Source organism: Ammospiza nelsoni, chromosome 9 (assembly GCF_027579445.1).
Source record: "Ammospiza nelsoni isolate bAmmNel1 chromosome 9, bAmmNel1.pri, whole genome shotgun sequence".
NCBI lineage: Eukaryota > Metazoa > Chordata > Aves > Passeriformes > Passerellidae > Ammospiza > Ammospiza nelsoni.
Window position 1 is genome coordinate 27,427,759 of NC_080641.1, and position 25,199 is coordinate 27,452,957.

At 44.4% G+C, this 25,199-nt stretch overlaps 1 protein-coding gene across 2 annotated transcripts in view; it reads right to left on the reverse strand.

Annotated features, from left to right (window-relative positions):
• Window positions 1–4,859: 4,859 nt before the first annotated feature.
• Window positions 4,860–25,199, reverse strand: part of PIK3R3 (phosphoinositide-3-kinase regulatory subunit 3) — a 77,847-nt gene continuing 57,507 nt past the window's right edge. For both annotated transcript variants that reach the window (XM_059477759.1, XM_059477760.1), the window contains 9 exons: window positions 21,748–21,859; window positions 19,382–19,480; window positions 17,762–17,942; window positions 16,812–16,937; window positions 15,926–16,068; window positions 14,661–14,837; window positions 14,122–14,196; window positions 13,638–13,808; window positions 4,860–12,205 (listed from right to left, as the gene is read on the reverse strand). In XM_059477759.1, the coding sequence (XP_059333742.1) occupies window positions 12,004–12,205; window positions 13,638–13,808; window positions 14,122–14,196; window positions 14,661–14,837; window positions 15,926–16,068; window positions 16,812–16,937; window positions 17,762–17,942; window positions 19,382–19,480; window positions 21,748–21,859 (1,286 nt within the window). In that variant the 3' untranslated portion in view covers window positions 4,860–12,003. The remainder of the gene's footprint in view (window positions 12,206–13,637; window positions 13,809–14,121; window positions 14,197–14,660; window positions 14,838–15,925; window positions 16,069–16,811; window positions 16,938–17,761; window positions 17,943–19,381; window positions 19,481–21,747; window positions 21,860–25,199) is intronic.

The window sequence follows — 25,199 nt, forward strand, 5'->3', positions numbered from 1 at the left end:
TGTTCAGTTTCCCATCCTGAGTGAGGCTGGGGTTTATCAGACATATCAGAAACAACCTCTGAACTGAAAATGATGGTGATGAACACTTGTGCCTCCAGTGAATCCTGGAGGAGAGATTTTTCTTCCTAAGGACAGAGATGAAAGAGGTGTACAGAGGGTTCATCTTGCTCCCAGCAGAAGGTTTCTCTTCCCAGAGGGGCAAGAAAATTCTCTTCGAAATTGTAGACGCACGCAAAAATTACACCATGAAGTAGGAAGGAAAAAAATTCAAGAGCAACACAAAGCAGGAAAGGAAAAACGCCGACAACCCGCCCTGTGCCCAGGATCAAAGCTGGGAACCGTTTGGGAGCCCTTGGACAGGAACATTCCCTGGTTCCCCTGGCCAAGCCGCTGCTGTGAAAGGCTGCTTTGTTCCTGAGCCCTCAGCCTCGCTTTTCCTGCTGCGGACTTCGCTCCCACCGGGGCCTGGGCAGGTGAGATGGGCAGGTGAGATGGGGCAGGTGAGATGGGGCAGGTGAGATGGGCAGGTGAGATGGGGCAGGTGAGACGGGCAGGTGAGATGGGGCAGGTGAGGCTGGGCAGGTGAGATGGGGCAGGTGAGATGGGGCAGGTGAGATGGGCAGGTGAGATGGGGCAGGTGAGATGGGCAGGTGAGATGGGCAGGTGTGAGGCTGGGCAGGTGCTGGGACCAGGGACACTGGCAGTGCTTTGATGGGGGGAGAGGAGCAGGAGGAGGAGCCCCGCTCCTGAGGGCAGGTATAAAACACCCAGAGCTATTTACTCCATGAGTGATGTGCACCCAAGTGCCCTTGCACTCCTCCTCACCCCCTCTTCCACCCTGAACTCTGCTTTCTGCTCAGGTCTTCACAAACTTTAGGCCAAAATAACACTTGCCTTTTACTTTTTTAGTGATGGTTTGTTTTTTTGTTGTTGTTGTCTTTGTTTTTTTTTTTTTTTTAATAACCTGTGTTTGTTGTCCTGGCTTGGTGTTGAACTGCACCATTACATGACACTGGAATTTCCCTTCCACAGCTCCTTCCAGGTTATGAGGCTTCGCCACCTCTGTCCACAGTGCTGGGACAGTTCGGTTTGGCCAACATTCCCCTTGCCAGAAGTAAGGAGAAGCAAAGTCCCACATCCTCCAGGTCTCCAATCTCCAGGGTCCCACATCCCCAAAAGCCACATCCCAAGTGCAGGAGGGGCTCTGAGGCTGACTCAGCCCCTGTAGCTTGGATGTGTCTCCCATCAGGGCAGCCCAAGCCCTGCCCGGGTGCCAGAGGTGGTCGCTGTTCCCGGTTTGTTTCCATGGGGCAGGAAGGGCGGCTCTGGCCCGGCCCAGCCCTGGCTCAGCCCGGCACTGTGGTGAAAGCTGCCAGAACAGACCTGCCCTGTGCAAAAACGGGAACTTGTGCTGCCCATGAACAGTGCTTTCTTTGGGGAGGATGTTTGTGTTTCCTTTGGCAGGGCGGCGGCGGGAGCGTGCACAGCACCTGCCCAGGGCGGCTGGCCCTGCCCTCAGTGCACCCATCCTGCCCCTTCCCTTGGAAGTGTCAGCAAAGGCAAATTTGGGAAAGGCTCCAGCCACAGCTCTGCTTGAAGCAGGTTTGTGACTATTGAGTGCCTCTCCTGGGAAGGCCAGGATCCTGCCCAGAAGCCCAAGCAGGAGCACAGGGACATTTTTTTGGGATGCAGGGGCACACCCTGGCCCCTGCCCTCCTGGCACCCATCCTAGTCTGCCTGAAGATGCTCCACCATGTGTCATGCTTCTGCTTGCCCCCGAGGCCTTGTGACAGCTCATGCTTCTCTTCCTGCTCCTTATCCCTCTTCTCAGACCCTGAGTTGCTCCAGTTTGCATCAGGGCTGGGAGGCTGAGCCAGCTGGATGTGAGGAGCTGCCTCCTCCTGCTCCAAGGGAGAGGTCAAGGCTTTGCCCCTCATCTGGGGGGGATTTCTTGGGTCTGGTGGGACCAGGGAAGGGAAGGGCTTGGGGCAGGTGGCTGTGCACAGGAGAGCTGGAACCCACACTGGGTTTTGCCCTGAAACATGCCAGTGACTGGGCAGAGATGGCCAAGGTGTTTCCCAGGAGCCACCACCACCACCAAGGATGGGTTTGGAGGCAGGAGAGTGGGCAGCAACCCAGGCTGGTGCTCTGCAGCCTTTTCTTCTTCCTCCTTCTGCACACCTTCTGCCCAGGGAGCACAGAGACACCATGCAGAGGGTGCCCTGGCATTTTGTCCCCTACCCCTCCCTTCTCTTCAAAGTCAACTAGATCTTGGCAAGAAAGATTTGCCATCAGAAAGAACAGATTTGATGAAAATAACAGTCAAGATAAAATGTGGAGAAAATAGTAGCCAGGGAAGTGGATTGTGCTGGTCAGAGTGAAGCCTCTGTCCTTCCAACCCTTCTGGGCTCATGGATAGCATTGATATAGAAAGGCTAATACTGGTGTGGGACTGTGCCAGCTCAACAAAAATCAGTGTGGGATGTGTTTTCCCCCTCTTGAAAGTATTTTCCAGAGTCAAATTTTGTACATTACCATTTTGTTCCAATTTGGATGAAGCCTGACAAGCAAGAGGATGAGATTGCCCATGAAATGGGGATTCTGGGTCTCTGGCCAACCCTAATCCAGCAGATCATTTGAAAACTGCTGACTGCTGCTCCAAGCTTGGACTTGATGCTCCAAGGAGGGAAATGCTGCATCTCATGTCTCACAGGGATGAACTGTGGGATTCAGGCAGCTCCCTCTATTTTGGGTACCTTCACATTCACCCCAACCCCAAACCCAGTGGGACTGGTGTGAGAAGCAGCTGGCCCAGTTGCATTTCCAGGCTCAGGTGCTTCATTCACGGCAGAGGCACCTGATGGATCCCACATTCCAGCTGTGCATGTTGCACTGGGATGGAGGGGACAAAGAACCACATCCCTCATGGATTTTGGCTGCACACTCACCACCCTGCCCTTTACTGATGACTGTGGTACTCGGAGCCATGGCTGTGGTTGTGTTGCTCCTGCTGCCCAGCAACACAGTGTCTGTTAAACTAAACTCTTAGACTAAAATAAGTCTGTTTTGAGAGATGAAACCAAGGAGGAAAAGTGGAGCAGCTTGGTTGCTGCAGCAAGCCCCAGGTTTCAAACCAAACCCTGATCCCTTACATCAAGACATTATGGCTGGGGGAGGATGGGCTTTTGGAGGTGTTTGGGATTTTCCTGACAGATTTATTTTCCCATGGGCAAGATCCTCTCATGAATCTCCCACTACAGTGGGTTCCTTCATGGGGTGGAAGAGAAATCCCATGAAAGCAGCCTGGGGACTTCTGTCCATCCACCCATCCTGTAGCCCTGCCCTGTGGTGCCAGGCCTGGGGGTGCCAATCCACTGGGAAGGGTCCTGTGTGTGAGTGGGGGGGACCCAGGGGGCTTGCAGGAAGCTCTGTGGAACTGCTGAGGATGGAAAAATCCTCGGGATCTGCCCTTTCTCTGAGAAGACATCTGAGCTGGGAGGTGTTTTTCTTTCCATCCAGTCAGCAGGGCTGCTTGGAAATTTCCTACGCCGGCTCTGGCTGTGATGTTTTCATAACACAACGAGCAGCCTGGCAAAGCCCTGGAAATCCATTCGCCAATTAGTGACTTACATCTTTCCTGCAATTCTGCCTCATTAGCCCTTATTAAAAAGAAATAAATTAAATAATAATAAAAAAGAGCCAGGCCCCTGGAGCACTGTGCAGAGTCCTCTCAGCTCCTTGCTGTTTCCCCATTGCTCTCCTCTTGCCTGGGGGTGCCAATGCAGTGAACACTGGCCCACAGAGCCCATGGCTCATCCCTCGGGTACCACGTGGCTGCTGCTGTTCCAGGTGATGTTTCCAAGGGGCTGCATCCCTCCAGTGCTGTGGCAGGACAGCAGGACAGCAGGGACCACCCCGAGGAGCTGCAACATGGGGAGAGCTCCTTGCTGCGTATAATAGCAGATGACTGAGTGAGCCCATCAACTCACCATGTGGGTGCTCCCAGCTCCCCTGCACCATGATCAGGGGCTTTTCTGCCCACTTGGGTGCTCCCTGCCTGCTGGTGGAGGGGCCTCTGGTGCTGGAGAGAATGCTGACTCAGCAGCTGAAAAGGCTTACATGGCCCTGTGAAAAATGCTGATGCAGCATTTTTTTTAAAAAAAGGTTGATTCAGGAGGTTGGAAAAATGTTGCTCGTTAGTCTGCAAAAAGGTCAACTCATGGGGCTGCAAAAACCCCGAACCACACACAGCCACAGCCACTGCCCCTAAATTTCTGAGGATGCTGGGGTGGTATCCCATCTGACTGCCAAGTTTAAGGGGCACTACATCCCCCCAGGTCTGCCATCACCTGTGTTTGTAATGAAAGAGGATCAGCAACACCACCCCCAAACTCACCGATTTTCAGTTGTTCCAATGCCTGGTGCTCATGAAGCAATTGGGAAAGCAAAGAGTGATTTCCCAAAGTCCTGCAAAATCCAGGTGAGTGGATGCAGCTGAGCCATGCCTTTCCTAGGTCTGCTCAAGTGGTGCATGCCCTCCTCTCCCCCCAGCAGCAAGAGTGGCATCACCAAAGCTGGCTTTCCCTGCTGGCAGGGGAGGCAGTGAGCCATGCAGAACACTGCTGATGGCTGCTGCTCCCTCGGAAGAGGCCGTGAAAGGAGCGCAGGGAAGGCTCCATTAAGGAGCGCGCGTGTGCTACGTGAATTCCTCCCTCCTCCCAGCCCCAGGAGGGGCTTTCTCTCCAGCCTAGAGGAAATCAGACCTCTGCAAGTCTTTTTTTATTTTTTAAGCTTCTGTTCAAGATGATGCCCATGGCCTCGGCTGGGAGACAGACACAGCTACACCAAGGCAGCCCAACCACGCTGCAGTTCGGAATTTATTAGAAACAGCTGTCAGTACATCCTTCTAAAACATTACATGTCAATGTGCTTTATTGCAATTTTTTTTATTGCATTTTTTTTTTGATCTAGAGCAAGTAGGCCCAGGATGCTTAGTGTCTGGGATTTAAAAGCCCAACCATCTAGTAAAAGAAAGTACAGCAAAATTGTAACACACCCGGTGACAAGTACAGTGTTGCATTACTGAGCTAGAAACTACAGGATGACTTGTCAGAAAACACTAACATACACTTGGTTTCCTTATGAAGCAGTTTGTTTCTTTTCTTTAAAAGTTAAACTACATGAATTCCTTTTTTATTTCTTTTCTTCCCCCCACCCCCCTCCCCGACTACACCATAAACGACAGAAGAACAGATTTTACACAAATAACAAACAAGAGTACCAAAGTTACATGCTGGAATTCATCTGGAAAACAAAATAATTCAACAGCTTCTGGAGAAGCAGGTTCTTAACAGATGCAGTTTCCCTTAAAGAAAAAAAGAAGTCAAAGAAAAGCAGAAACATTGATGCAAAGGTTGTACAAAGGAGTGTGCTGTTATTTCAGCCCTCGACACAAGATCAAACACCCACTCATGCTTTACATTGAACCACACCTTGTACAAAGAGTCCACTCACAAAGGGACACGCACCAACACCACCCATTGCACATCAGCTCTGGACAGGGGGCACTGAGGGGCCACTGCAACGTAATAACAATCACTGCATCTCACACGAGAGCAAGAGGGGTTTCTTTTGCTAAGCCTTTGCTTGGGACACGGTTGAATGCTTTGTCCCAGAGTAAATAACACCCCAAATCAACTCTGCTTACAAATATAGTAGCAACCCCCCCGAGGAAATCCAGAGTTCAGCATTTCAGAAGCACATATGCAAGATGAATACAATAAACTCCTTTTCGTTTGACAAGAAACCAACCCGATTCTGCCTAAACACATGGCAGAATGTGCTAACAGTGAGTTTTGTTTTATTTTTAAGGGGCAGTGCCACTTACAGCTAATGCATATAAATGTGTACGTGAATATATTTTACATATATCTATATACATACAGTACATATACACACACACGCACGCGCACACACACACACACGGATGATGCAGACCATTACAATCCCATGGTGCAATAAACAGCCAGATATACAAAATTAACAGGTTTTCATCAAAGAGATCTTTGCTGGATGTAGAAGTCACTCACGAAAACAAAACAGATTCAAACCCTGACCCAGCTGACTGAAGGTGAGCCCCCCCCTTGCAGCCAGCACAGACCTGGGGCAGCTCAGGGCTGGCCCCAGCATCCTGCAAGCCCTGCTGGGGGGGGTGACAGTCACCCTTAGAGACCTTTTCTTTTGTCTTTGGATGCAGAAACTTTCTCCAAACGATCCCGAGCCTCTTGCTACAAGCACTTGGAGAGTGCATGGCAGCGGTGCTGCTGGACACAGGGAATGTCCCTCCCCTCATTGCCAATGCCAATCTCACAGAAGCAATCCCAAGGGAAGGTGGTGGAGGGGGCATCAAATTAAAGCTGCTTTCTCTAATACAGGTTGATCATCGAAGTGGTTTTTTTCCTACCAAAAAGGGCCCGTCTCACTTTTTTTTTCCTTGCCTATGAAGCTCATGTTACATTTTTTGAAGGCAAACTTTAGAACAAATGGCGAGTGTAGTCATAAAATAAGGTGAGTCTATGCCAATAGCAATTTAAAAAATGCAAATTCTGCATTAATTGTATGGAGCCAGCCCCAAAGACCAGCACTTCAAGCACTGTCATCATCTAAACAGTTAACAAGCTAAAGCTCCCAATCTGCCCCTTTGAACAAACAGGAAGGAACTGAAAAGATTTCAAGAGAGATTTTCTTTTCCCCCCCCCCATTCGGTGGAAAGTATTTCTGCCCACAGAATGCAAGATTCACAAAAATGTTGGCCAAACTTCACGTAACCCCATCCAAAGCTGCTGCTCACGCAGGGCTGAGCTGGCCCAGCCTCCCGAGGAACAGCCAGTGCTTCTTTGGGCTGCTCCTTCCCTTCTCCCAGTGCCAAAGGAAACAAGGGATCAGCAGTGCAAGCTCCCTTCCCATACAGAAAGGGCAGCAGCTCCTCAAGGACTTGTACCAATTCCCTAAACCTCTCCTGCATGTGCATTTAAGGAGATTACAGCTGGTTATTCCAAAGGGAAGGGTCTGCTCTGGCATCTCCTCTTATTTCATGGTGCCCGGCAGAGGTTTCTGGTTCATGGTCTGTCTCCTGCTTCAAACTACAACCAGAGGGATGCTTTAGGGTGCTGATCCTTCCTCTTCACTAAAGCTGTTTGCTTTGAATGCTGAATTTGAGCAAGCCTGACCCCCTCCCTTCACAGCATTTTTGTTCTTCGGGAATGTTATTTTGATTCTGCTATTGCAAAAGCTGAGATTGCAAATCAACCATAAGGAAACTACACACCTAAGGAAAATTGATTTTAAACATGGTCTAAACCAAACAACCCCAAACCCATCATAGTGCTTTGTAAAACTGTATTTTGAACCTGTCTGTCTCTTACCCCTCCTGATCCACAAGCAGTACCTGTTTCATGTCTGCACAATGCAGCAAGCATCCAAGACTCACTAACATTTCATATTTTTATTCCCTGTTAGTGTAACAAAAAATAAAAAAATAAACAGACATTCAAAAACAGAAGCGAGATTGTTCAAGTACCAAATAAGGGGCTTTTCCAAACTTAAAGTGTGACACTCCTATAGCAATTCTGCTGTTTTAAACAGCCACAGCATTCAGTTACAGACATGGTGCCACCTAAGCCTGCACAGAGCCGAGGATTTGGGGCAACCAAGACCCTCATCCTTCTCCTGTCCTCCCCAAAACAGCTCTAAGTGTCAACATTCATTTCCACAGTCCCATCACAGTTGCCTGGCTTTGCAAGGGAAAAACTTTGATGTTTGCCCTGCTGTGACTAGAATTCAGCTGTGATTAAATGCAAGTTTTTTTCCTGGGAATGGCTTTTGGTTGTGGAAGTCTTGCTAACACTAGTGTCAGCAAGAAAAGAATCAGGCCCATCACATTAAATGGAAAACTTCTTGAACATCTGCCACCTCAAGAGAGAGATGAGTGTGGAAAGAGCATTTTATTTTTGGCATAAGACAAAGGGCTATACTGGATATAACTCTAGATTGCAACTACCAACGGTGCAAAGCAGCAATTCACTTCACTGCTGATGGGAATGAAATAAAACCCCCCAAAACTAGAGCACTCCAGCAGCAGAAGGTGGCAATTGCACATTACTGCTTCACACACTAGTGAAGCATCTGTTGGGATATCCTCCTTGTTTCTAGGTTGGCTCTTCCCATGCTCAGATTTCTTGCCATTAACAGACAAACTAATGGGAAAAGATTTATAAGTTACTAACTTCAAAAACATGGCACTCGTGGCTGATACAATGGGGCCAATGGCAACTGTGGAAGCAGACCTGATTTCCATCCATATCAACACAAAATACTGAAACACCCCTAATTCCCTGCAAATATACTTCAAAACAGATTAGAAGAAACTGTGCATATTCGAGTTTCAACATCCCCTCCCCCCTCCCCCATTTAACACTGTGCAAAAGTTATTTATTCAACTCTACATATATATTTAATACAACATGGGTCAGTGAGATCAATGTTCCTTTAACTGCAGCCTGGTACCAGATGGCTGCTACGACAGTGAGGCTACTTGCCCCTTTCCTCCTGATGTTCTGATTCTTAAAATTAAAACCTTCTTACATCTTACTGTTTTAAAAGAACTTGAGTTTCTTTGTTTTGCCTCTTTGTTCACATTTCCTGTATTTGTTTCAGGCTTAACAGCTGCTTTTCATCCTGGGGTGTAATCCTGCACCTCACAGGCCCATTTCTGATTTCTCAGTCATGCAAGTGTAGAGCAGCTCCTGGAAGCTGTGGGTTCTCTCACAGGTCTAATGCTACTGAGCAAACAGAACTAGGCCAAGCACAATGAGAGGTGCAGGACCAAGCCCTTGCCCCATAGATCCCACCAGCTACACGTGTCAGTTGGTTTTATAGCAATTTTCATTTTTTCTGTGAGTGCAAAATAGTTGCAGAAAGAATCTGTGCAATAGCACGTGTGAGTCAATGGGGAACTGTGGCAGCAACTTCAGGTGCCTAAACCACACACAGGGAGAGACAGTGGCAAAACAGCCTCAGGAGACTGCTCAGAATAATGGAGCCAGTACAATGAAAGCAGGCTTCGTCTGCCCATAGCCCTGCTCTGAAAGTTTGGGCAAAGCAGAACTTCAAAGAACACTTCAGGATGGCTTATTGGCCCTGGCTCCATCATTCACAGCAAATACATCACCTGTGATCAGCAAAAAGAGCTCGGGGAGCAAAGGGCCAAGAGTCCCAACTCACTCACACCACGATAAAGCCAAGCTACCTTCACAGATGCTAATGGAATTACACTGTATTTACCTTGGCAGAGCCAGGGCTGGAGCCTGGACCAGACCTCACAGGATCAATCAGATTCCACCACAGGGAGACTTCAGACAGCCCTGCTCTGCTATCCTGCTGCTGTCAGGACTGCGAGGGTGTGCCAGGATTTATGAGCCTGGAAGTAGAGCTGTGCCTGTTTAAAACAAATCTGAGCCCTACCTGAAATTGGGGCAGACCTGAAATTAGGGCAGATGTGAAACACTTTGGCCAGGTTACCTCTGTTACAAAAGCAGGGATCAGAAATATGGGTCTCATCAGCCTCAAATGTTAACACTGCCAGGAAGAGAGTGCAGAGAGATCACAAGGGCAGGGAAAATTCAGACACTCCTCTCACACAGGTTATTCTGCAGGCACGAGGCACCTGGCTATCATTTGTGCCTTTGAACTGATTTCTTTCATTGAGCTTTTGGTCTCAGCCCAGCATCAAGGGAATGCTAGATGCCTGAGAGGTGTGAGAATGGCAGCTGTACAGCTACCAGATTAGAACTGCAAATTAGCCAAGAAAAAATTCCATGTCCACAGACCACTGAGGAAATCATTCAAGATTTCCACTAACAGCAAGGGCTGTGTCTCATTTTTCCGTTTTTCCTGGGGAAGTAGAAGGGACACGCAAACAGATGTCATTCATTTTGACATAGCAGCTTATGTGAATTTTATTCCTCTCTCACACAGTTTTGAGATTTGGTTAAGCCTTGTAGGGTATTATTTAAATGAGAAAAGTGGCACCTACAGAATTCCTTGCCTGAAGATTGCACTCTGGCCAATTAGGAAGTATCTGGGATGCGTCAGGGTCATTAGTGCAAAATAAAAAATGTTGTGGCATGCCAGGCAACCAGACTACCCTTCCTGCAATGGCTGTCAGTGCTCCAGCCTTGTCACTTCCCTACTTGTAAATTCAAGACATTCAGTGAAATAATACTTCTAGTGTAAACAATATACATCAACAAGCCTGGCACTACTGCCCAGGCATTACAGAAAAAAGCCATTGGAACAGGAAATCAGCCCCAGGGTCAGAAACGGGTCTCCAGCATTCTCAGACCTGCATGACTGTCTGCTTCCTGTCCTGCACAATGGGTGCATTGCAAGGGAAACGCTTCCAGTAATGGGAACAAAAGTAACTTTCAAGGTTGCACGCTGAACAATTACTTTGCCAGTTGTGCTTTGATGCCAAGTGGTTCAGTTTGCCAAACTTAGCTCTTTTTCATTTTAGAAGCTTAAGGAATGGAAATAAGCTGCTTTGTACACTTTCCAGGGAGGGGATTTATTTGATGATTGCTGTAGTTGATGAAGCCCAGGACTACCCGCTCCAGTATTTGACAGCAGCCCTTGCCAAAGGATGGTACCAGGCATCCAGTAACTGAGGAGTATGGCTCTCATCCCTTCCTGTGTTTTGCATCGTGTCTAAAATAACTACAAGGGAATTTAGATTATACCAGAGTAAAATCTTGCTTGGCTGCAGTGGTGTGAGAGTTCAGAACCCAGCCCACAAAGAACAAATCAGAGGAGATCTAGGATTAGCATGCTCACTTCTTTCAGCTGGGAGTAACTATACCCCACCAAAGAACTGGGTACAATAAGCCATCCAGGAGCATTTGATTACACCGACCCTTCTGTACCAAAATCAAGTGTTACAAGAGTCTGTCACTGTTCAGCAAGAGACCTGCAGCAGGTCAGTGCAAGCTTCATTCTGGTTTACATTCTGAAGCACAGTATCATTAAAACTCCGGAAACAGAATCCCAAGCTGAGGAACAGGAGGGAGAGGGAGTGAAGAAAGAGGAGAGTGAGCAATTACATCAGATCAGACAAATTTAGTGTTTTGAAGCCAGACAATGTTTAGCTTTTCCTTTTATTTGTTTCAAGTTTTGGTGCAGAAAGTATGTGCGGATGCTAATGCAACCTCCCCTGTAAGTGCTCGATCTAGCAACGAACAAAGTTTTGGCATGTTCAGTTTGGTTATGTTTCCTTTAAGCGAAGACCTGTAGTGCCATTGAAACCAAAACTTCATTACTGTTGGCAAAAAAATAAAGCAACTTTCCTTTTACAAGCATTTTTCCATTTAAATAAAAACCTGAAGCTTTCCCATAATTCCTTTGGTCTTCTCTCACCAAATTCCACGCTACCTCAAGACAAGCCCTCTTTTGGAAGTCCGGCTGAATCGCAGTGAAGCTGCTAAAAATTAGCAGAGAAGAATTGCTGTGGCAGAGTTTCCCCCTAGTTTGTTGGGAGTTTAAGACTGAAAGACATTATCAGTGCCTCGGCTAGAGGCTTCAAATTGTGTCTACTAGAACAAGAGAAAACAAAATCCAATTAGAAGTTCCACTGAAGGTGCCTGGCAAAAAATCATCTCCATAAAATGATGCTCTGCTTCCAGTATTTTCATATGCGTTGCGTTGAGTTTATTCCCCTCATAAGGAAACAAAAGTATCGGTGTAAAAGCACAGCTGAGCTTTTAAGGTAGCACCAGGACACCTACACCCAAGTTGTCATCTTGTTGCTGCTAGGCCTCTTTTTGATTCACATTCACAGAATCACTTCTTGTGCAAAACAAGCAGTCTAAGGAGAAAAAATGCCCTCCGAGTTCTAATAAAAATCGTAGAAAAGAATCCAAGATAAGCCAATGCTTTCCTCCTCCCCAAAATTTACCTGCAGAGAGAGGGGGGCATCTGTGCGTAGACAGGATAGGCAAGCCTGACATTTAGGGAATCATTGTGTTGGACAAGGGATGTCTGCTGGTAATGAAGAACCAAATCCTTAAGTGTGCTGTACAGGTTGTACGGTTCTGCAAACCCATAACCTCTTGGAGTGCTGTAGATCACACAGTGTTTCACCTCTCCATCAGCTCTGCAAGGAAAGGAAAGAGGAGAGTTTAACATAAAAGGACAAACCCAAAGTGACAAGTCTATTAACAATTAACTAATGCAGCATCTCAGCCAGTCACCGGATTACATAATGGAAGACCCAGTAGATGCAAGTGGAGAAGATTAATATAGTCTGTGAAGAAACAGGGCTTCAGGGCATGTGATTAAACACTCTTGCATAATAATCCACATAAGAGGGCTCTTCCATCCCAGCAGTACAATTCCCTACTGCATTGTTGTCCAAATGGTCCTTGGGAAAAAAGTCAATAACTGAACCAGGAAGACAAGCACCGAAGTCAGCGATGACTTTGTGCTCAACTCACCTAGAAATCTTTCCACTAAGCAAAAAAACCAAAACCCACAAATTATCAGGACCTGCAAAGTATTCCATGAAACACAGGGGCTAACCTTCCATGTGCATTTTTTACTGTTAAGCATGGGACAGGTTCAAGCTGATTCATTATGTGAAGCCATAGCGACCGAGTCTCTAACTTGGCAAAGCAGCTACCGGAGCGCAGCGATTCCAAAGCAGCTGGAAAAATATATCTGCCAGAAAGATCAGGTATTATGTAATCCCTCTACTGGAGCCTGTTACAATCCCAGTCACAAGTAGGAACAGGTTACTTTGTGCCAGCCCTTTTTGAGCCTGTAGCATGATCCCAACCAAACAAAAGCATCTGATGAACCCAACACTTGAGTGACTGCAATGAACAGAACATGGAACACAGCAGATATTACAGTCTTCAGTTACCTTGAGGTGCTAAACCTTCATATATTCATTTCTCAGACTTGTGCTCAGAAGCAATTAACCTCATGTGAAATAAATCAGTGAAAGCCATTTTGGACTCCAGGACAAGCTTGAAGGATTTTTAGATAATGGAGTTGGAGTATTTCTGACCTTCATTACACCAGCATAAAATGATGTGAAATACAAGAAATCAATGCAAGTCTGTGTGAATGTCATCAAAGCTACTGCTCACAAATAATCCTCTGAAACATCACCATTACCTTACATATACAAGAAAAAGATCTAGAATTGGGCATGTCTGAAAATGAGAATGGAAGATGCTACACCTTTATAGCCCTGTTTTACTTCTTCCCATGTGTCCCTTAGCAGGGAAGAATATGGGAGAATTAGGCCCTAACTTAGGCCCTTGCTACAGAGCTTCAAGTTGGGATACTTCAGAACTTTGTACTAACTACTGTGGGAAGTGCAGAGGCTGCAGGACTACAGTTATTGCACATTCAAAGCACATTTTTGTTCCAAAGCTCTTACCATGCCTGTCTTCCTGCAATCATGCAACACATTCCACTGGGTAGGCCTAAGCAAGGCCTCGCTTTTGTTCTCCAAAATAAAGAGCTTTGGTAGAGGTTTAAGAATCGAGTAGTAGGAACAAAAAGGAAAAGAGACTTACACCACAGAACAAGCATAACATCCTTTCTTGCTGCTCTCGCGAATTAAAAATGCTCCGTCAGGTTTCCCACAGAGCAAGTCTTCCGCTTGGACACGGTTGAGATCCCCGACAAACCAAGTCTTCTCATCATGATGTGGCAGGTTTTCATCTTCTTCATTCACAAAGTATGTGCTGAAAGGATACATTTGTTAAGCAGTGATCAGTAAAGGAGTTAATAAGTAGAGTTATTTTCACAGAAATCATACAAAGAAATACCAGAATTGCCCAAATTGGGAGGTTGGGCTCCTAACAAACATATATTAAAGGCTTCCACTTAGATCTTAATTTTAATCCTACATGTTTCAGCAGAGTTGCTGCCTCACATGACATCACATGACTCCAGTCTTTTATTGAGAAACTGGTAGTTTTTGTTACCAACCCCACAAGAGAAAACACTTACTAATGGAACACTTCTCAATAAAATCATATGTATACTGACACTTACTCATCAATATTTTCATTTTTGATCCCCAGCCAGTCATTTATTCTCTTCTGTCTCACCCCCTTGTGATTGAGCCATCTGCCAGAAGAAGAGAACATTAATACATTAGAGGACATGTATGGGTTTTCTTAGTGAGCAAGCTGAAGCTCAGACACAGGAGAAACAGTCTGTGTCCAGCCCAGGGACATCAGGAGCTGGATAACAGTGGTGAAATCAAGTGTGTATATAAACAACATAACAGAAAAAAAGTACTACCATCTGTTGTATTAGCAATCAAAGGTTTTGTTTATAACTAATTTTTCTTAAATTCTTTATTTACAGGAGTTGCAGATTGTGCACCTAGTTGTGGCTGGCTCTTTAAATAATGAAGTCATGAAGAGGCCAACCAGCTCTCAGACATCCCCTGCCAGACTGTAGCACCTTAACATCAACAGAACTTTGGTTATGAAAAGAAAATTCAAATTAAAATTATCCTGATGGAAACAGCCATTAATCAGATTCATCAGAGACACTATTCTGAGGTATGGGTCAGGCTTACTTACACAAGATACTGATCTCTGATTTTGCGGAGCTGAATTAGGTCAGGCTTGATGCTGTTCATTTTCTTATCAGTCTCCCGGTTGTCCAGAGCTTGTTTCTTCAAGTCTTGTTCCAGGCGCATTTTACTGTCATGGATCTCACCCAGGCGTGATTTTAATTTTTCGTAGTTCATCATTATCCTGCAAATGAATAGGAGAGAAGAGGTCAAACCAGCCCAGAAGGACTGAACCTACTGGTGGCACTTACAGAAGAGTAACAAAGAACTACCATAACAGCAACTCCTCCCTTTGACCACCTCATCCTCACATGAAAATTACTGTATAAGTGACAGGAAAGACCTCTTCTCAGAGGGCTTGCAACCTTCAGTTTACCTGAATATATTTCCTTCTGGCAGAGATGCAGGAAGAAATTCTCTGTAGAAAGGTAAGCTAGAACAGATTCTTCCCTCACTGTCAGATTCAGTTTTTGTTGTATCAATTATGCAAGCCCACCACAGGCATCAGCAATAGCAAGATTTCAAATGCAAACTTCAGTTACTATCAAGAGCTACAAGGAAGTAATGCTGCCTGTCTCTTCATTCAAGATTAGTTTGCAGGTTTTGTGTGACTCAGGAAAATTACATCTTTTGCTTCTTAATTGTCTTTACTCAGAATGAAGCACCCCAAGTGCATAATGAAATTGTTACAGGTAATTGTTTCTGGTCCAAAAACCTCCCTAATGTGGTTCATAAAGCACTATGTCAAGTGAGCCATTATACCTGGCCTTTCTTCAAAGGCCCAAATCCAGCTTTTTCTGCTAATACCCTCTTGGAAGGGCAGTTTCAAACAATGCACTCAGTGAATTTGTTAGATGACAGCTACTAAACAGTTATCTTCTCTGAAAGCGACCAAAACCAGCTATGGACAATGAGATTTACCAGATTTATGTACATTTCACAGTTTGCAAGTACAGAGTTCTCTGAATTATATTCTGAGCAAATCCAAATAGAAATGGGATAAGCAAATTAAATCATTATTTCCTGTTCTTTCCTGGTTCTCATCCCAGTATCTTGATTTACTGAAGTTAAGAGAGAATAATCCAGAGATTTCCCAGCTCTGCAATTCTTTGAGAGAAGAGAGCTTTACTGAAGGCTGAGATACCTTGAGGAAAGGTATCAGAAAACACTGAGCTTCCAAAGTGGCTTATATGATTTCTATGATGCTGTAATGGCAGTGCCAGTGTGGACACCACTTGTTTCCAGGTAAGCAAACAGAACCTGAGAGCTCACCGCTCAATTTCTTTGTCGTTGCCCTCCCTGCGGAATCGCTCGATGTATTCTTTGCTGTATCGCTCTTGTGAGTGGCACTGCTCCTCAAATATCTTAATTGTTTCATTAAATGCCTCGATTGCAGTTCTCTTCATCTGAATTTCCTGTGTGAGGAAAGAGTCCTTCATCATTTGTTCATAATACAGATGACAATGCAAGACTCGATTACGTTCCCTAAACTGACTGAGAAGATGATACTTTTTCCCCCCACTTAGTTAAAATAGGATTAATCAGCTTTAAATTCAGTCAAATGTCTGAGCAGGGTCAGGAAAGAACCAGGCAGACTTACTCCCTGTAAGTCTACCCTCCTCCCCTACACAATGCTCTCTATTAGGCTGCAAACCCCTCAAACATTTTAGTCATATTTTCCATCTTAGTTTGCAGGAAGACTGCCAGCAAACCTCCTCCCCATATATGAACTATCTTATTTTTCAAGAAGCAGTCCAAATACTGTATTCACACTTCCTTAATGCATAATATCTGGTAACTGACTTGCACATGATTTCACAAAAAACCTGGACAAATCCCTCTACAACTCTCACTGCAGCATGTGGCAGCTGGAAATACTCAGTAGTGTAAAGCTTCTAAGTGTTGGCCTTCTCCACAGCTTTTACTTTATACTAAAAAGTTCAGCTCCTCTTCTTTGCCCCACACCATACCTCTAGGACTATCAGCAACAGCAACATTCAGTGTTTCCATCAAATATGAAACTTTCTTGTTGTATTCCACAATTTACTAAGATTTTTTTCCTTACACTGCCTTTATTAGCCCTAACAGTGTTAAAAAAAACTCTTTGCTTTTTAAACAACAATAAACACACTCCACAAAGAGCCAAAGCAGTACCAACCTGGGAAGTTCTGGTATATTCTTCATACAATTTGTCGTACTCTTTGCTCTTTTCCTGATACTGAGCATGGTATTCTTGAAGCTTTTTACCTACTGCATCTATATTATCTTCTTTCACCAACTGATCCTGCACATACAAAGAGCTGTTAAGTCTTCAAGCAAAGCAGCTTTTCCTTAAGAGTATTCATTTGTCCACTTATGCATATTTGCATTTTACAGATATTAGCATCATGCTTTACAATCCAGTTTTTAGAGAGCACTCTGTCTAAATCTGCCTTCCTTTGTGAAACATGTTCCACAGTTTACAGACACAAGGAACTGGAACTATGGGACACCAAGAGCCGTGCCAAAATCCTAAACTTCCAAAAACACACCACACCTTGCTTTCAGGATTGCTATCCCCAGTTCAAGAAAGAAGGAAGGAAATTGCTTAGAATCTTCAGTTAAAGATCAGAGTTTGGGGTTTTTTTTACTTTTCTAAAAAGCTATGCATTTTTTTTTTCCTTAATGCAAAAATGTGGTTTGGGCTGATGAATAAAAGTTTAAAAAATGTTCTTGAAAAATTTAGAGGGCTATGCACAGAGTGAGCACCTGCACAGCTCATATGGGTCGCACTGGTTACAGCAGTGCTCAGTGGGTTCACCAGGGTCCATGGAGAAATGAAAAAGTTTCTCAGAGGTTCAACTCTGCTGCCTCTCAGGGTTTAAATTCTCTGTTGGGCTCAGATGGAGACTGGAAACCTGATAAAGTGTAGCAGCTTAGATGGAAGATGCAAGTGAAGCCAAATATGAAAATTTTGGCAAAAAAAAAAATCCTGTTTTCAAAAAACCAACCAACCAAAACAAATAAAAACACACACAAAAATAAACCACCAATAAAAAAAAATTATACGCATCTGCAATTTTTTTCTGTTCTGCACTAAAAGCCATTGGGGTCTGCTGAAGCTCTTACCTGCTGGTACCTGGACACAGGATACATCAACTTCACGTCGAGCTTGGGGTTGTACTGAGCAAGGGACTCATTGCGGTAGTGGTTAATGAGCTCCACCACGGAATTAAATGTCAGAGGATCAGAAAAGCCATATTTCCCATCCCGATGGTAGATCTTTATCAGTTTGTTGTTGCCACCCTTCCTGTAAAGCACAGTCATTCAGAGGTTTTGCTGTGTCCCTCCCATCCCTCATCAGCACTAAGGCTGATGACACCAGTGAGATTCCTGGGCGAGCGGCTCCCACACTGCACACCTTCACAGCGATTCTTTACACAGCAGCAGTATTAAGTAGTTTAAGAGTCAATACACACAGAATTATCATCAGATTATTTGAACAGGAACAAAGCCCAAAGTAAATTTCTCCCTATGTGTTCATTCTGGAGCCAGCTTATGGTATTTAAGTCCTAGCTTTGCCAGAAGTTTTGCAAGGGAAAAGGAGAATTCTGAAGGCTGAATAAAGGAGCTGTAAGAAAACCCAAACCCATAATTTCCTGCAATTCAGGGTCACTAACAGTATACAACAGAATACATATTTATACAATTATTAATGAATCTTTTTGAGTTATGGTGCTAATACAGGATACATGAATTTACAATATCCTTTGAGGATTACAAGATGGTTGTACATGTCGTTATCCAGATTTATATATTCTAGTGGTTTCCCCAAATATAGTGTTTATTTTTTTCCTTTTTTTCCAACAACAGACTCTTTAGACACTGTTCTGTCCTTCTCCTGTACTTAAAATTTTGCGTCCTAAAGACAAAAATTCAGTAAAATTCAGTAAAATAACTAAATCATGCCAAACCTTGGCACACAGCCTGTGAACTTGGAGGTAGAAGTTAAAGCAGAATTTTAACTACACCCTTGGGATCAAACCTACCACTAAGGCAATGGAATTTCAAGGCAGGATCAAGTACCTGCGTATCACAGTAACTCCCAAGGGTGTGCTACAAAGGCTGTGGCTTCTGTGCCTCACCTGCCTGTCCCTAACAATCAACCTTGGGAGCCTGTCAGAGGCAAGTGGCTGGGCAGGCTGGGCAAGGCACCAGAGGCAGTCACATGAGGCTTCTGCCTAACTGCAGCAGACAGGGCTGGGGCAGCTCTGGGAAACTTGCCACGTGCAGACATGAAGAAAAGAGCATGGCTCCAATCAATATTCCCTAAACTTTGGATCAGAAAGCACAAGATAGTCTTTTTACCAAGACATTGTGTTCAGTTCTCCAGAGCTGCAGGCTGATGAGGTACTCAACACTCTCCCATTAATCAAAGGCCTGATTTACAAACACCTTTTACCTTAGCAGTTCTGAAACCATGAAGCACTCCTGAGCAGCTCTCCTCCCTGAGTCCCATCTCATCTACACAGAGATCCTCAGGGTAGCACTTAGTGAGGCACAGGACTCAAGGCACAGAGCAGAACTGACTGCCAGACCTGGCTCTTTATTTGCTTGTTCTGTGATGTGCACAACTGGGAACATCTCTCAGCTTGAGCCACATAAGCTTCACACAGCCAGCTGTTGTCACTGGAATGGCAACAGCTCCTCAGGGCTTTGCTGAGGGGACCACAGGTGCTCAGTGCTCACCTCAGTGTCAGAGTGTAGTCTCCCTGCATCTTGGTCGATGCGTCGCGCACCAGGAATGTTCCATCTGGCATGTCTCGCAATTTGTCATTGACTTCTTCCCTGGAGAATGGAAAGGGAGGCAAAATTAGAAGTGCTAAGGACATGACCACCTTTGCCACAGGTGAAACATCTGACCCAGCAACACCAATGTCTGCAGAGTTCAATCTTCTGTCACGCACAGGCTCTCCAGTTTGTTAGGCCACCTAAAGCAAGTCTGAGCTTGTGTAGCTCTACTGAAGAAAAGTAGCTGCAGTCAACTGCCACTTAGGAAAGAGTCTCTGTTTAAACAACAGTGGCAGCTGTGACTCAGTTCACAACCTTTCCCTTTAATCTGTTCAGGTTTTAAAGTCCACACTGGAACAGGTGCCCTTTGAGAAGCCAGTCCTGACCTCTTAAGACATGGTCTCTAGAATCACAGCTCAAAGGTGCCTAGAGTTTAGCACAGTTTTAGTCTCAAGAGGCTCATTATTGGCTTAACTCTGATCTTATTTACAGCCCTTTTAAACCACTACAACCTTGCTAGCTGCAGTGCAACTTTTCCTTATTTACAACTGAGGCAGAAGGATACTCAGTCCAGAGCTTTAAGCTAAACCAAGAAATCTTTTAGTGAAAGTGAGTACCTGTAGGCTTTAAGAAAATTATTTCAGCTGAAGAGATATGCATCTTGCTTATGAGCATTTCACCCAGATTATGTATCTCACTTTGTAACAACTCCCTCAAAGGTTTTGGAAGCCCTAAGCACTTTTTAATACAATCATTTGGAAACTAAAGTTTCTCAAGTAGCCTCAACAATTTTAGGTGCTGTAGGAAGCCTAGCTGAATCTTACAAAGAAAAATCAACAGCAGGTTTTTTTTGTTCAAATACTAAGGAACAAAAGTATTCAAAAGAATAACAAAAGAATAGCCTTAGCTTTGATTTAGCTACCTGAAAACTATTTTGTTAGTAAAACTGACTCCTACTGAGTATCACATGCTCATATCCATTTACTCCTCTCGGACCATTTTACAGATTGGTCCCAGTTAACTCCTTTTTGAATGGACAGATAATGACCTGCAGGTTTGGGCCTGCAAGCTGCACCCTGGAGCTCATGACAAAATTTTCAGCACAAGTTCTGGACTGAAGAACATTGCTCCTGCCCTGCTAGCTTGATGCAGCCTGTACCTGCTGGCTGCCAAACCAGGGTCATAAACAATTCCATCTTTACATAAGCGTGTATCAAGTTTAAATCTAATAAAGCCACTCCAATGCGATTTGCAGTGCATTAGCTCCTGCCACCGTGGGCACTGGTAATTGAGGGACAAATCCACAGTCAATAAACTGATACCAATATTGAGCAGTTTTAAACAAACTGTGCTTAGTGGGTTTTGTGATCGGGTTTTGCCACTCAGCTTCAGCTTAAAATTAACAGAAAAATATCTCTGCCAAGGCCCTTCAAAAGCAAGATCTATGAGGGTTAGCTTTATAAAAAGATAAGGGTGGTACAATAAAGATATGAAAACTTTATCTCCCTCAGAACGTCAGTGAGCTCATGTGGCAAACACACTCTTCATGCCTCTATCTGCCAAGGTGCTTCAAAGTACTATGTGCACAAGTTTGAGCAATTCCTGACCACACTCCCAGCACACTCGCCTGTCCTCTTACAGCTCCAAATTCTAGACTCTTCAGAAGTGCCTTAAGAGGGTAGGAGATGACTGAACATTTCAGTCCTTTTATGCAATTAAGTATACAAAAACAGGTCTTTCATTTTCTGAACCTAGCCCAAGCAATGTATTCTCTCAAGTGCATAAAAAAGGGTTTTCTTAAGAGGCAAAACCTAATTTGTTTGGTATGTGTCTCTATCATCTGCTCAGTATAGCTGGGATGATGGTTAGCATTTGTAAGAGCTATTTTTCATATCACCATGTAATAGAAATTAATACAGCTGAAATTTTAAACAAACGTTAAAGAAACCAAAAATAAGAATGCAACTCCTGTTGTCCTGAAGTATTATTTTTATACTGAAATTTTGCTGAACTGCATGCATTGCAGGATTGCATGCTTACAACACTTCTTTAAATATCAGATTCAGAAGCATAGAAACTCAAAAATTACTGTCATCAAGACTGACAATATCTGCACCAGAAGAGCCACAATTTAAATATCTTGAATCCAGCTGAATACTTTCACTTAGGTGCTTTGTCAAGCATGGTCCTAAAGCATTCCCTTCCAGTAAAATGCTGCCTGAAATAGGTATGCTCTTTTTCTCTTGAATTCTAGCAGGCTTATCCTACTTTTAACAATATATATTAATACCTTTTAATTAATATGTTCTAGCAAGATTGCTTACCTTGAGATGTCCCCCCAGTACCACTCTGCTTCCTGCAGAGAGAAACTGGTATTGTCCTTTATTCCATTTGTATTGACTGGAGTCATTGGTTTGGGGGGCTTTGGAGGAAGAGCTGAAAAAGAAAAACAGAATGACAGAAGGTAAACAGGAGAAAATAATCACTAAACTGTTATTGAAATACTACAGAAAAAAAAATAAAACAAGAGAAAATGTGCATCTTGAACTCAGCTTTCAAGCTCTCTCAAACCAAAGGGAACATGTAATCTTAAAGGAAGTCTGAAGTCAACTGTTCCAGTGTGATCTGAGATTTTTTAGTATCAAACGCTTGAGGGAGGGGAAAAGCAAGGAGTATGAGGAAATGTGAGTTTTTGTTAAAAGAAGACTGGTGCAGGCACGACTACAAGGGCAGGTGCCGCCTAAAGCTCCAAACAAATGACAAAGGTGTATTGTGTTTGAAAGCCACAGCCTGGAGAGCACTGGGCACCACCATGGAAAAACTCCAGTTGCTCAGGCATCAGCAGCCCTGAAGCCAGCCCACAAGAGCAAACAGTGAACTCTTCAGAGGGAAAAACACTGCTAGAGAGCAGTGGTGGCTGGGCAGGGCTGTGTCCATCACACACCCAAGGTTCATGTTTTACCTTGGGTTTGTCATTTAGGCTTCTGTTTGGAGCAAAGACTGTGACATGAGGTGATAAGGGAAGGGGACAGGGGAAGATAGGGAACTGTTAGAGTGCCTGCACTGCTTTGCTAAGTGCAAGCTGAAGTGTTTAGCACAGGAAAGGGGATGCTACAGATGCCCAACAGACAGGCAGAACTGCACACCTGCAGGGCTGGTGCATGCCTGCCCAGAATTCCCCTATCTGAATTCATGGCAAACAGGCTTTTACTTCCATTCTCAAAATAGGTTACAAATGTAAGGGCATACAAGATACCAAAGCTGTTTCTGTTTGGCCAGTTCTTGCTCAAACAACTTTATCATGAACCTGACTGTAAACCCTGAATCAGTTAATTCAGCAGCCACAGGCATGTTCATGTACTGGGAGAGACTGGTCTGTGAGCAGAAATGTGTTATACATTTTCTTTTGGAAAGCTGTCCTGAATACTCTCCCCTGTTTTACAAAGACTGGACGTTTCATCAGGAACATTGCCACTGAAAAAGTGCATTTTTAAGGCATTTCATGAGTGTTTTACAGAGGGACAGGTCACATTCTCATTCAGAGTAAGAAAGCAGCTACACACATTGATTTGCTGCTAGCAGGTTTCTAAGTCAGACCCTGAACATCTGCTTGCAGCCCTGTGCCCTCGCCATCAGATTACACAAGCACCAGCGAGCAGTGACACAGTGACAACAGCCATCTTTCAGATGCACAATCCCTAGGTATACACAGGAACACAAATAAAGGCAGCAGAAAGAAGATTTTGATCTCCAGCTTGAGCACAGAATGGCTCAGCACTGAGAGGTGTGCTACTTGGCACCATGCAGCTGCTCACCTCCGAGCCACACCTCCCACATGAAAGAAGAGAAAACAGGCTCCCAGCTGCAGCTCCAAATACCATTTCATGCTGAATATCCAACACAGTAACTTCACTGTTCTCTGACAAACCAGTAGATGCTTTAATTGAGCCAATCTAAACTAAATCTGAACCTTGACCCAGACGTTTGCACCCTGGGGTTGCTGACCAAACACCTGATTCAGATAGCAGCATTCATTCTGCGGGACTGAGTATTAAACCCCAGCATACAGGTTCTTTTTATGGGGTGAGCTGGGAACTTTCAGGTGTGCACACATCTAGTGAGGCAATAACAGGTCTTGTTGTAAAAGGAAGGTGAAAACCTTCAGATTCAGTGTAGCAGCTTCCTGGTTAGGAAGCTTCAGTTATTCCTAGCTTAACTACTACAGTTGTTTGTGTAGTGCACAAGTATTTGCACAAAGCACCATTGAGAGTAAGACATGGCTCCAACCCTACTTTGCTTGAAGCTCCCAGCCCCATCCAGGGTCAGAGGAACACATATCCAGGCTAAGCCTGTGGAATCAATTCTCTGTGCTGTTCCATCTCCCCCTTTCAAAGTTCCTGAATTAGGAAATGTCATCAGGTCCTCCCTGCTCCCAGTATCACATCTGGGACAGGACAGCTACAGCAGTTCTGAGTCTCATCAGTGTTACAGAAAATCTGAGGTCAGAAAACCTGTAGACTCACTCCAGAATCTTTTGTTAGGCTCTGAGTCATCAAAAACTAGATTAGGTTTTACATAAAAAACACACAAGAGTGCAGAGAGTTCTTAGAAAAGTGCACCAGCACCTGCAATTATTTCAAAGGGACTTTCAAATTAAGGCCTGGACATATCAACAACTTCAAGGTATTTTACAGTGTAAAAAGCCTGTTTTACACTGGTAGTAGGGGCTTTCCAGAAGGGGTTTTCAAGTACTCTCTAGAATACTTATATACTTCTCTAGCCCTCCTTGTAAGATTAAGTTTTGCTCCTTTATACACTGTGGGATTATTTGGCAGCTTTGTTAGGGCTCACTCCAAAGCACTGGGTGCAGAAAAGCAAACTAACAAAGACCAGAAAGGTAAGGAATGGGAGTTTGGACTCAGAGCACTGGACATTACACCAAGTGTCCCTACTACAGGTGGGAGTTTCTCCTTTCCCTTTATAGGCAGATATCAGTTCTCACTCTCAGAACGTTGTCTACAGAACTTCATTCTTCATGAGAAAACTGGAAGGAAATTCTTTCAGGGAAAAGAACAAGGCTTGGACCAGTTCCTGTAAAACCTGACTCATGGAAGTCAGTCCTTTACACAATAGACATTTGAAAAATGCTTTTTAATAGCTTGCACATTTCAAAAATACAAAACTATTTGCAAGGGTGGATCCTGTTTCCAGAGAGCTATGTATCTAATTCTTTACTTTCAATGCTTTGAGCTCTTTGAATCACAATAGATTTTCCCCTGTACTGGATGCAGAACCAGGCCCTTGCTCTTGCTTTATCCCATGCCCATCCATTTCAGCATTTCTTGGCTACCCTTTCAGCCCATAGACTTTAGTCTGTACAAATGGAGAACACTCACAAAGGTGGTTTAAAAGCCTCACAGCCCAGCCCTGTGATGACAAAGGGGAATATTTTGTAATGGCATGGCAAGTCTACTGCAACAGAGCAGCATCCACCACACTGCTGCTCTCATAATGCTGGCCAACCAGCATTGCTAGGAGAGGCATCCTAAAGGAGTTTTTGCTTAGTACCTAGATGGTACTAACAACCCTGCTAGGAGAAATCCTGTGCTGTTTCTGTGAGAAGCTGCAGAGAGCCTCAAAGAGTCCACAGATTTTGATTTTAAATTCAAAAGAATTCAGTTTTATATACCTTAGTCAATGAATATTAGAGATCTAAAACCCTAGAATAAAGTAAGATAAGACTGTCTTGAAGTCAACAGAAATGCTTTCAAGAGCA